Raw genomic sequence first — 13,285 nt, 5'->3', positions numbered from 1 at the left:
GGGCTCGCCACCAGCAGTAATAACTGTGCTGTGCTAATAGTAACAACACTGAATGCTGAAGTGTCTCCAGGCCCTGCACACAGTCACCATCATGTTAACAGGCTGAACATTGACTGCTGATTGCACTGCACCATCCTCTCCCTCCTCCTCCTGCCACACTCCAGGTAGCAGCCTGCTGCTCCCTGGTAGCCTTGTCTGTGCTTTCTCTGTAAATGCGTCCTCTGCTGTTTCTGATTGCCACCTCCTCCTCTTCCGGCTGCTCCTCTGGGGGATGTGGTTCCCCCTTCCCCAAAAGGAGCATGAACAGCTCTGCCCCGTGTCCTGATGGATGGTGACTAGAGGGATGGGGAAAAGAGGTATTTTTTTGTCATTGTGTGACTAAGGAGTTTGAGGAAAACAGGCACTCCCAGGGGGGACCAGGCACCGGACAGTGAATGCTTGCAGCACCCCAGAGCAGTTAAGTTGTAACTATCCAAATCCTTGGCTGTGCCTGGCCTCTGAATAGCTTCCATTCACAGTCCAGGGCTTTGCAAGTTGTCTGGTTTCGGAGAGGTACCCTGCAGCAAGGGCCAAGAGTTACTCAATAATTTGAAAGAGCTCATAAGCCTAATCCACAGCCTGAATAGATGGATCACACCCCATTATACACCAAGGCACCATAATAAATTACATACCGTCACATGACTGACCCTACATAGAGGACATAATAAGGCCTCTGAGGGAAGAAAGACTGTCTAGGTAACAAGGTCCTGTGTTATTGCTCTTCCAGCCTCCTAGCTTCAAAGAAGTCACTAGACCCTCCTTCCAGACTGAAATGTACAGTGGCAGATAAGGTATTTGTTTTTTTATAACTGGAATACGCAGAATTTCACAGCTCATCTGCTTCTGGCCTCACCCTGTCCTTTGCAGTATACCTCTTCAGCTTGGGCACTCAGTGAAGGGACCTGCTCCTGCCTTTATACGTGATGTAGCAGTGGTTCTTGCTGGAGCTGGCGATTCTGTTCGGATCCTCACTGTGCAGCTCGCTTGCTGCTCGACCTTTGGAAATTCACTTAATCTCTGCCTCTTATCTGTAAAGAGGGGTGCTGAGAGGCTTAATTAATTAAGTGCTCATAAAATGCTTTTAGAATTGCTCTCATCTTCCACCTCAGCATAAATGCAGCATATTGAAGTATCAGCATGGCTGAGGGCATGATGAAAGCATGATAAAATGAGCCAAAATACAATTATAAAAATACAAGGCTTTTGCTCCTAAAGTCTAACTTTTCCTAGCACATCAATGCCATTCTAATTTACTGGCACAAATGCCTCCAAGCACAATTAACCAGAACAGAGGCAGCAACTGAGCCTGCAAGAAATGATGCAAAACAGTGCTGAAAAAGCATCCATCTTCTAGGAGTGATAATTCAGCAGGCACTTATCGGCAGAGGTAGGGAGACCAACACATGGCTTTGAAACATTGTAAATAATTTTGAAATAGAAAGCATGATCAAGAGCTGCTTTCAAGTTCCTGGCATTAATTTTTAATCTGGAGTGCTTACAAGGAGAAGTGAGGAAACTGTGCTGAGTAGTCAAGCTTGCCCAACCTAAATTATGGGATAAGAGACTGCCTCATGCCCTCCAGTCCAGCCACACCATTTGTGAGAGTCTTTAATCCCTTTCTCTTAATGGGAACATCAAGGAATTTTCCTCTTATGGCTGCTGGAGGGAGAAATCTCCACACCCACTTTGCTCTCCCTCCCAAGGCTGACTGCACTGTGGATAACATGGAGAGGTGCTTTGTCTGTGGCCCTCTTCAACAAGAAGGCAACTCTGTTTCCTGGAGCTCTGTGAGGAGCGCAGGAAAGGGCACCCAGTGCCTTGGAGTCACTACAGTGAGGTTGGTAACAGAGTAAAGAGAGGCTGTAAGAGTAAAACCATGTCCCAGGAGAACTAGGCATTTCCAGAAAACAGGCATCTCAAATACATTTCTGGCTGGGAGTGATCATACGGGAGTTTTGAAATGCTGGACGGCTTGTTCTGGTGGGTGTGAAAGCCCTTAGCTCAGGCCAGAGGTTTGTGAAGTGAGGGGCAGTTCAGCAAAGGCCCCGGGCAGCGCTGCGGTGGAGCATGGCGCAAGAGGAGAGTGCTGGGCACTCCAGGCTGCCAGCAGGTCTGCTGGGCTGCTGGAGAGTGAAGGGAAAGAAAGAGGGGGCAATGAAAGGTGGTCCCCACTCCTCAGTTTGTTTACAAATAACCCTGAAGAATGAGGGACTATCAAAGACAACAGATTTTTTTAAGTTGCACACACACAAAAAAAGTCATGACAGGCATTCAAAAGGACCCTCCCTGAAAACAGTATCACTGACATCTGAACATTCATCTAGAAGAGTCTCATCTTATGTACAGGAATGAGGAAATCCCAACATGTTATTCAAATTGTTGATCCCTTTCTGCAGCAAAGACACAATTCAAGGGTTGGGAACTTTAACAGCCTTTTAATTTCCTGGGTAGAGACTGAGGAGTGGATTGGTGGGTTGATAGTGCTCAGAAAACAGAACAGCAGAAACTTTTGCCCTGAATGGAAGAGGTGAACAAAAGCAAAAAGCTTGCACTGAGCTACAGAAAGGGTGGGCAGCCAAGTGTTTCACGGTTGCTTTGTCTACGCTCCTGTGGACAGATACAACCCAACTTCTCAAACCAGCAGTTAGCCAGGATACAGCAATACCTTGCAGGTCAGAGGAAGTCTGTTACAGTTCTGATCCTTCCTGCTCAACTGATCCAAGCTAATATATCAGAAGGTGCTTTGTAGAAAATGCGTGAGGAACAACATCAGTCATGAAAAAAGCCAGTTTTCTAGTGCAAAACCTGCATTTTATTAAAGACATATTTTGGAAGGCCCATTCAAAAATACATTGTGCTCAGTAAAAATGAACCATTTCCATGCTGATAGTTAAGGTTACCACAGGATTTTTTTCTCTTTTAGAATATTTACAGCAACAATAGAAATTGTATAGAAGTTAAGAATGGAATACATGCCCCAAAAAAATTTGGTAAGATGTACCAACAACATGATACAAAGGATTGTATACAATCACTTTACAAATGGTTTATTAACTTGCATGAAGTCATCTTTAAATATTCAACACATTTTAAAATCAATTTGTATTCCAGGATTAAAAAGGTTAACATCACATCACATCCCTTCCACAACAGAAAGCATGGTAGATTTAAAAGTTTGTGCGCTTCAGACTTTCTAACAGCTGTTAACAAAATTGGGGAATCTTATCCATAAATTTAGAAGTTTTGAAAACTACCTCCACAGTCCGTTATTTTTGGAATAGTCTGTACTGGCAGATGGTGAGAAAAGATCACATTTTTCTAAACCTAGTTCTTCCTTCCTTCTCCCAAATGACATAATTCAGAATTCAGTATTTCACAGTGGAGATCTAAGCAGTCCTGAAAGGTTTCCTCAACAGATTTACCAGATTTCAAAATGCCTGCATAGAATTTCCAGCAAAATTATGGTTTCGTGGAAGATTTTAGCTTATTGTTCCATATAAACCAAATATAGATGTTACTCCTTTTGATTAGACATATCCTTCAGTCGTATGAGTCTAAGATGTGCACTAGCAATAAAAAGGTAAGGAATAAAAAAGGGAGAAAGTGTAGACAGTTACCTGAATCTGACCTATGCTTGAAGCTTTGCCTTGTTACTGAACAGTTAGAAGCTCTGCCATTGGATTTACATGTCAAGAGTCTTCTGTCTTGTGCTATGGACATGCTTTAACTTTGCTAATGGAAAGCTCTACAAAAGCAGTTACTTGACATAGCATTTCTATGCCTGTACATTTAAGATGCAATTCTCAGAATGGATCCAGAGAAACAACGTCCTGTGAAAACAGAGACCTGGTGGAACAAAAAGCCTGGTAGGCAATATATTTCAGCAGGGGCACAACGAGGTAAGATATCTCACCCAAAAGAAATGAAAAATAAAAATGAAGAAAATCCTGAGCAAGTCTAAGGATAGCTGTTTGAATAAAACAGCAAACAGGGTGGAGTAGTAGATAAGGCCTCTAACTCCCTGATAATCTGCTGCACTAGAGAAACAAGAAAGAACAAGGCAACTGCAATATTTAAGAACCACAGGGGGAAGTGCAAGGGAAGACTGCAAAGCAGTGCAAAGGATGGCATTAGGACTCTAGAAGGAGAGCTGAGATGGCTTGAAGGTTTTAGAAATATATCAGATGAAGGCCCATCAAAATTTTATTACTTGGTTGCTAACAGTACCTAAAGGAAGAATCTTCTTCTATGCCTCTTCAAAATCTGCAGTCGGTAATAAACTGAGAACAAACAAACCAAACCTTGACCACATTCTCTAAGAGAGAGGAGGTAGATCGACTTGCAGAGGTGACAAGAGAGGTCTAGAGTCACTTCCCTGACCTCTTAGTCCATGTCATAAATTCCACATTCAGACCCTTGGGCCATGTCTTGAGTCACATTTGCCTGGCTGCATATTTGAGTTACATTCTAAAAGAGCTTGAGAAGCAATCTGATTCGGTGAAATAAAAGCATCAAAATATAGAAGGGGTGGTCCTCTAACACATCTTGCATTTAGTCAGTATGTCAAAAAAGACACCTTTTGCTGCAAATCTGGCTACGTAAGGATACCCCAGTAACAAAAGCAGAACTTGGAGCGGGTAAGCTCAAGCCTCATCTACCAGATTTACATCTGCTTTCTCCTGCAATAGATATTAAAATAGACCATTGAAGCAAAAGATTATCCAGCAAAAGATTTTCTCTTCAGATTAAAAGATCTCCTATAAAATTCTATTTGGTGCTTTGCTCAATTTTCATGGAATTTGCTTTGTGATTGCAGAATGAAAGATCTTGCAGTTTCATTATAACATCTGAGCCAAGTAATGTGATCTGTACAAGCCTTCATTAGCCTGAAAGCCTGAAAGGCCTTCAGCCATGATGCACTGTGCTGTTTGATCCTTTGAAGAAGGAGCCAATGTCTAGAAGCTTCCAAGCTGTGTTATGTTAAAAGGGTTTACTCAAATTGCTCCCTTTTTAACAAAGGCTAGAAGTTAAATGGCTTTTCTCCTCATTCTCTACAAACCTCAGTTAATGAATGGTTAATATCATGACACTATTAGGGAGAGCTGTGTGGGGAAAGGCACCTGTTCTTAAATAGTGTCCTGATTGAAGGTTATTTAAAAATGGTTAAATAGGCCACACTACCTTTCTAAGCATCTTCTGTGACATTCTTATCCTATTTCACATGGTGGGCCTACTTACATGAGCTACAACAGCCCAGCTGTGTGGTTTATGGTGTAATCCCATTAACAGATGTATTGTGTATGCTGAATTTGAGATGGAAGAAATTAAACATTAGTGGCCACCCCACACTTCGTGGTATGTTTATATGGCTATCCTTTTAATATACTTTGTGTGACAGATTGGGAGTCAAATGTTTTTCCCCCCTCTACTCTAACAGTGTTCAACATATAGAGAATTAATTAGATGCAGGTATTTTTAAAGCATGTCTCACTCCCATAAAGTTTCAAGACCACAAACAACTGAAACATGAATAAAACTTTCTAGCTCACGGTTCCTCTTGAAAGTGCCTGGGTTGTCTTAGATTACGACAGTGCTTTCAGACTTATGTAATGAGTATTCCCTTTGTTATAGGGAAGGTCTACAGAGCTGAAACATTTAGAATACAGAGCTTTTTGTGGGTGAGCACAATAGTTTAGTCAGCTAATAGTGACAGTGGCTTTTGAAGGAAACAAAATGAAGCTGGTCATGTAGCTGTCTGTACTACTAAGATTTATCCTCCACAAGAGACCCAGCTAGAATGGCAAGGAATGGCCAAAAGCCAAGTGCTTATCACAGGACTCTACTCCTTAAAGAATCACTCTAACTTTGCTCTCAGAAGCAAGTCAGTCTAGGAGAGAGAAAGATGACAAGCCTAAAGATGATTTTAGGGTGTATTATATGACTTGAAGTTTGATGCCTGCTTTAACAGTGATCTAAAAGAGCAAGTATCTGTAGAGTTGTATCAGAACCCCTATATCTAGGTGGGTCTCACTTGGTATCTGAAATCAAAGTTTGGTATCAGTCCTGAGCCCTGTGGGATGGGAAGGAATGGACTGAATCTGAGATCACTGACTTCCTGCCAAGAACTCTGTCCTGGTGAGCTCTCAGAGGAGCAATGAACCTCAGAGTGTGATAATGGAACAAAACATATTAAACGGCTCTAAGAGACTGTTCTCTGCGGTCAGGTCTATTGAAAAATATTGTTTTAGGCTAACACGTTTTCATGGCAGTTTGAAAGGACAACTTAAACATATGCAATTTAAATTAAGAGGAGCTTAAGGTGCCTTTTCTCAGTTAACGAGAGCTCAATAATAGTAAAAACATATAGACAAGTTCAGGCAGCTTGAGTTCTGCAAAATGACTAAAATTCATTTCTGAAATGTAGGCTTTTTTTCTATTCACATCACTAGTGATGCCATAATAAGGCAAAACAGATTGCCAAAGAATAAAATACAGTCTAAGATGTTTTATCCTAAATAACTCTATAGAACATGTAGCACAAGACTCACAAACTCATGAAGAAGAAAGCTCGCGCTTACAAAATTGTTTGCTCTGTAATTCTCTTCTCCTTTTTTGAGTCAGCAAATCTCAGTCACTGTAATAAGACTTGTTCGGAAGCCTCAGCAAAATTACATTAGCAATACTCTAAATAGTTAGACCAGGTTAAAAATACTCAATTTATCCCAGCACCAGCTGGCTGAGCTGCTGGAAGTTCTTTCCAACAGAAGCAAGAAAATATTACATATGCTCAATATGATCTAGTACTCAACTTTAATCTATTATGGTTTGTTGAATTTGAGAAGAAAATGCACTATGAAGTAGGAAGAACTTTCTGTAAATATGGGCCACCAAATACTTGAACACTCCTTGGGTGACCCTTGAAGCTTTGCTAACTATTTTAAACAGCTATAAGTACAGTCAGAGATTATTCTAATTTAACTCAATGGGTACTGAAGAAAAATCCTTTGGAAACATTTTTCCCTGCCAGAAATCAGAACAACCATAGACAGCCCTGTATGATTATCCCAAGCATGAAACTTTTACCAAAAGTAAAAGTCTGGTAGAGGCAAAAGGAATTATATCCAGAAAGTACAGAAGAGTCTAGTCTGAATGCTCAGTTTGAGACATTCACATAGTACTGCTTAGAGCCCCACTCTTGATCTAAAGACAATGTTTTTGTAAGGGATTTCAGTGGCATCAGCCCAGTTCAGAGCAGAGAACAGGACTAACCCAATTGTGATGAACTGGTGAATCCAAAAAAGATTTCTAAAAGGTCAGAAGAAATATACTGTGATAATAACAAGTAGTAAACATCACAATGTGTTTCTTGGATGCCCAATGACATTATTAAAAAGATGAACACCCTGTCATGTCTACTGTATTTATATATGTGATATATATGATACATAAACACAGAATATATCATATATATCTATTAAAAAAAACACATACACATTTCTTGCAGGCAATTCACAAATAAAGAATTCTTACTTTGTAGTTTTTCAGATTTACTAGACTTACTTTTTGCCCTGGACAAACCTGAAATGACATACTTTCATATTGTACTTTATGACAAAGACTTTTAAAGTAGTGGTGCCAATTTTGTTGTATAATGTTCTTAGAACTTTGGTATGATTCAAGAGGTACTGAACATCATCACATCCAGTTTGCATTGTTATCAAAGTAGGAACTTCAGCTCTTATCGTCTGGCTATTTCTGTTAAATGTACCTATGGCTAAATCATCAAATTTACATTCAGGTTAATCTCTTTTTGGAAAAGACAACATATTTGCAAGTATATTTACTTTATGAGAACACTGTATATAAAATGAACTATGCTGCAGAGTAATGGCAGAGTTGAACTAATGAGTTTAAAAAGGAAAGATTATATTGTTCTGACACTACAGGCCTCACTCTCCTCTTATTGCACTGGACTGGCATAACTCTTGACTCCTACCAACTCACCCGTGATTGACCTTACTGGTAGCAACAGAGGAATCAGGTTGTATATTTGCTACACTTGAAATTCACCAGTGTAAAGGCAGCTTTAACAATGTTCTACAGGAGACTGGAACCCAAGATCTACTCTTTTGCTGAGACTGGAAACTGAACTGTGCATTGGAGTATTCTGAGAGCAAAATGTAAGGAGAAAATAAGCTGCATGGCAACCTTTTCCCTCAATATCCAAATATAAGACTGGTAGCTTTAAATACATCCTGAAATATAATAAAAAGTGCAAGAGTATTTTAAATTTAAATACAGTGTTCATCTTAATAGTTAATAGATTGTTAAACAAGATGTAAAATACACATATACATAAAAGCTTATACCATGATCTGCAGCGGCATGCTATGCGTAAGTGTCAAAGTTTGGCATTTCACTTGCAATTCATGCTAGGTTTCTTTGGTCTTCACCCCTACTATTAAGTGGAAGAGCACCTGCTTTAGCTTGTAGTCATGGGGCACTTTATACCTTTAGAGAAAAAAAATTGGTACTGGGGCTCTATGCTCATGACGCAGATGCAAAACTTCCATTAATATTAATAGGAAAGCTAAGGACACAGTTAGGGGAGAACACACCACATTTAGATTACTGTACAGTTCTGCAGTCTCTTACAGTTAGCCAATACTTCCAACAAAATAGCCCATAATAAAGCTTGGAATTGAATGTTGTCTTTTGTTTGTTATCAATAACGCCTATAATGCCGGGCTCTAATAGCTGAGCAAGATTCATACTGTTACAGTCACACTTATATCCACATTCAACTTCCTTTTATTAGAAGTATAATACTGCACTTTATATCACAAATGTATAAAAATATGGCAGATAGTGTCATAACAATACTTTTCTTTTAAATGAGTATATTTAAAAAACAGACAGTTATTTTCCATTTATATATATATTTATATATAGAATAAAATACTCCTGATGCAATATATAAATGTTACTGTTAGTTTTTTATAGAAACTACTGTAGCTGTTGCACTGCTTCACAATGTTTCAAACAGCTCAAAATAACTTTACATTATAACATAAAAGATATGATTATAACAGTACGATATTAGGTCATCATAAATAAATATTACAAATCCTATCAAATATGGTAGTTTAAAAAACAAATTTAAGACGTACAATTTAACTTTAAACCCTTAACAGGGATACACTTCTATCACATAAACCCCACTGTTTAAACTAGGCAGCAAAAAATGTAGTAAGGGCATAGGTCTAGACATGAATGTTTTCACCCTTATAAGTGCCAATACATACCAAAAGTCTCTCAGCTTTCAGACAGAGATGTGCACTAAGCTGGAATGTAAACGAGAGAAAACAGTAATACATTTTTCTCCCCGAATGGCACACTCTGCCTGGTATCCAATGACTTTTCTGATGACTGGCAATTCATAATTCAACTTGTTTTACTGTATAATCCCTGACTCTCACTGTGGTGCCAAACAGCATAGCTCCACATGTACATATTGCACACCTTTATAAAGCTGAAAATACAGACTTACCATCACCAGAACCACTACCGCTCCCCTACGTCGATCTCCATGTGAACTGGCTTATTTTCTGGAGTGCAATTACAAGGCTGTCTCTTTTAAATCATTCAGATTTGGCATTCGTGATCGGTTTGTTCGGTTATACGCGTGCCCATTCTGTCCGCTCTTGGAAGGCAGCTGATCGGAGTAGGGAGGCCCGTCGTTTGTGCTCCTGCTCGCTGGCGCGACGTGCCAGCTAGGTTCCAGCTGGCCAGGTATCTGCAGTGTTGGCCTGCTTTTTGACTGAGACTCTTGCCGTACGTTGCTGCTGCCACTGCTGGAGCTTTGACTCATGGGGTGAATTCGCACTTCAGAAAAAGAAGCTTTGGCTGGCTGACTTGGTAAGGGTTGGAAGCGAGGCTCAGCAGGGACAGAATGATTTGAAGAGGAGAGATGTAATAGCTTTCGAAGAGATTTTAATGGCTGGTTCTGAAAGACATGGCAGAAAGCACTTGACCTAGTGCCCTCTTGTTGTTATAATACTATATCAGGCTTCCTGTAGCAAAACTGTCATATCTTAATATAATTGAACATTCTGAACTTCACAGGACTTCATCACTTTTAATATGCATTCATTCAGAATATTTCAGTTCAAGCTACAACTACACACCTAAAAAAATGTCTTCTCATTATGATTCAAATCTATTAGTTACCTGAAAAGAGGAAATGGCTACATCAGAAAAACCTTTGTTCCCACCAATTAGTTTAGGCTGATTTCCTATGAGAAAGGAGGCACAGGCACCTGCATTAGTAAGAGTCCTGACAGATGGGCAGCTATTAACTTTAGAGCCTCAGCCATATTTTATGGCCATATTTTACTGATCTTGGAAATACAAAGCTCCTTAAAGTTTCCTGAACATCAGCATGGCATAGAGAGAGACCTGAGTAACTCCGCACTGAGATAAAGGCTGGCAGAACTCAGCTGTTTGATATTTTTATAGGCAGCAGCTGGGTGATAAGCTGTTCTGGTCCCTCATAGCACATGCTTCTTTAGCTGGTGAGCAGGTCATAGAAAAACAGAGACACAGGATTATTGAAATGGGTAAGGACCTGGGGGAGCCCGAGAACACAAACTGGTAGGGAACTGCTTTCATTAAATTCCACAGCTCATAGAACACCGCAGCTGTAACAAACCCCCTTGTTTGGTTTTCAGCGTTGTAATGGCAACACAGCATGGCACAGAGGCTCTCTCACAAACCCTGATCCCCAAAAGCTGGTTTTAGAACTGGAGAAAACAAAGCTGCATCAGTGCAGTGCTATACTTTGATAATCTAACCTGCTCAAACTGCAGTTCGTGCCAGCTGAGGCAGAGCTGCACAGTAATGTGGTTACAATGCCCTTAGGACCCCATCCAGTATTTCTGTGTAGGGTAGCACTGCACCCCTAGGACACACCAATCCCTGCAGCGCAAACTGGAGGGTCTTTACACAATGCTCCAGTGCCTACCAGAGATGTGCATTTAGATTTTGTTTGCCTCTAACGGAAAAACATAACCAATATTTCAGAAGACTCAAAGACTGACAGAGGGACTTATTGTCTCTCTTCTTTTCCCTGTCATTCATGTCTAGATTACCAAAGAATTATGCAGGATGGAAGGCACATGACTTTTTACATTCAATGAGCAAGGAATGGGGAGGCTGGGAAATAATGCCAAATGCAATTTTTCTATTCACCACAGAAAAAGCTGTCAAGACACATCAATGATCTCAGAATACAGGGAATTGATAATGGCACTTACATGAGGCTGGATTTCTGTCATCTTCTCAGGATGCCAATCCTTCTGCCTGCTGCTCTGGTGATTAGAAGTGTGAATGGCTTTCTGTAATGCCAAAAGATCCTGACCATCACTACTAGGCATCTGCAACAAAACATTAATTAGTGATTTCTTAATATATTCTTAAAAATAGCTGTAAACCATTCTCCCCAGTTAACTACATAATGCAAGTGAATTCCATTACTGTGGCAGAATTGTAATGCACTTTCAATATTTTTCCCCATAGTAAATAATGAGTGGCTGTGGATATCATGCAGATTTGCTATACCCTTAGCCCTTAAAGCATTCACATGCTGTTAGTGTTATCTGCTGCAAGAGAGAGCAGTTAAACAAGGCTTCCAAAGAAAAAAAAATTGTTGCGCCTCATCTTCACTTAAAAAGCATTCCATACTGCAGTTAAGACCATGGATCAGTTCCATAAATTTGTTCCTGTGTGAAGCAGATCAAAATTGTCTCTAAACTGATGTCTGGCTCATTTTGCCATCACAAGAAAAAGAGCTTTTTCTTTCCCCATCTTTCTTCTCCTTCCCAAATATTCCAAACTAAAGTGAAAATTGAAAAACTCCCTGAAAAATGAAAAACAAACAGCAACTTCAACAAAACTTATGGCAGAAAGATTATTTTAAGCTTTTATATGTAAAGAGTTTTATACCATTCCAAGAATTTAATGCGAAAAATTGGACAACTAAAATTTTAAAGACAACTTGCATTAAAAAGAGGTTATCATGAACAATCAGGAGAAACAAAAATATAGCAGAAGCATGAGATAAAAACTTTTTTTTCAGAGAATCTGTTGTTACAGTATTTGTTTAATTCAATTCCAATATAAAGAATCAGCTTGCACATAAAATGTATCTCCAATATAGCTATAAAATAAATTGGGTTAATTTTTCCTGATTGAAACAAAAAGAGATAGTCTAATCTGTGTGACTTTGCAACTATTTTCCTCCTTTAATCTCATTCTACCTGGAACTGTGTACATTAAATTTTCGGTATATCAGACTACTAAAAACATTTTTTAAAAAACACAATCTATTCCAACAGAACTGCCAATTGTACTAGAATTTATCGAACTGGCCCAGGTACTTAACTGGCATGAAGAGAAAGTGAACCCGTGAAAATAAAATACATGCTGCTGTAGTCAGTAAAACAAGTTTACTGGAGCGTTTTACAGTGCTACTGTACTTAAAAATTAATACCATGGGTAGAGTGACTACAGGAAGCTTTTTCAAAGAAGAACTATGCTTTAAATTATTCTTTGAATTAAAAAGAGGAAAGAGGGATTTCTTGATGCTTGGATTCTCCCCGTTGGTTGAGTCTGTCTGTAATATAAGATACAAAAACTAAATGCATAGTATTTCAGTTCAAGAGATCTGTCCTTACTATATTCATACATTATGTATTTTTTTAATTCCAACAATATATGGCATTCATCCTATAATTTGCTTGAAGAAAATAAAATACTGATTGATGTTCTGAATGAAAAGAAGTGTATGAAATAAATTCAAGGAATTCAACGCATATAAAGAATGTAAAAAGAGATCAGTGCACCTATTCTTATATACATGCTCCATTAGGAATGCAGAGTACCTTTCAAAGCCTTTTGAAAACAACAGGTAGCTCTTGTTGACTTTACTGAGCTTTGGCACTGGCTGGTTTAGTCTGATTTCTGTAGTACAAACAAAGGGCATACCAATGGATGCACAGGCAACAAACAGAATTATCAAGTATTAAAATTTTAAGGGGGAATATTCCTCCTCTTCTCATGTACAAACAAGCACAGGATGCATATGCTGCGTCTAGCATTATTTTGCCTACCAAAAAAATCCTTTGTAATACCATATAATGATTATAGACTAAACAGAATGATGGAAACACTAGTAACAGAGAAG

At 39.2% G+C, this 13,285-nt stretch overlaps 1 protein-coding gene across 3 annotated transcripts in view; it reads right to left on the bottom strand.

The window, feature by feature from the left end:
- Positions 1-9,011: 9,011 nt before the first annotated feature.
- Positions 9,012-13,285, bottom strand: part of CDKL5 (cyclin dependent kinase like 5) — a 146,412-nt gene continuing 142,138 nt past the window's right edge. For 2 of the 3 annotated variants that reach the window (XM_067297066.1, XM_067297068.1), the window contains 2 exons: positions 11,358-11,477; positions 9,012-10,048 (listed from right to left, as the gene is read on the bottom strand). In XM_067297066.1, coding sequence (XP_067153167.1) covers positions 9,662-10,048; positions 11,358-11,477 — 507 coding nt within the window. In that variant the 3' untranslated portion in view covers positions 9,012-9,661. The remainder of the gene's footprint in view (positions 10,049-11,357; positions 11,478-13,285) is intronic. The other variant, XR_010884244.1, reaches the window with a different exon arrangement.

The sequence above is a fragment of the Apteryx mantelli genome, chromosome 1 (genome assembly GCF_036417845.1).
Source record: "Apteryx mantelli isolate bAptMan1 chromosome 1, bAptMan1.hap1, whole genome shotgun sequence".
Taxonomy (NCBI): domain Eukaryota; kingdom Metazoa; phylum Chordata; class Aves; order Apterygiformes; family Apterygidae; genus Apteryx; species Apteryx mantelli.
The sequence above is the reverse complement of the archived record's forward strand: the minus strand, read 5'-3'. Positions and strand labels throughout refer to the sequence as shown.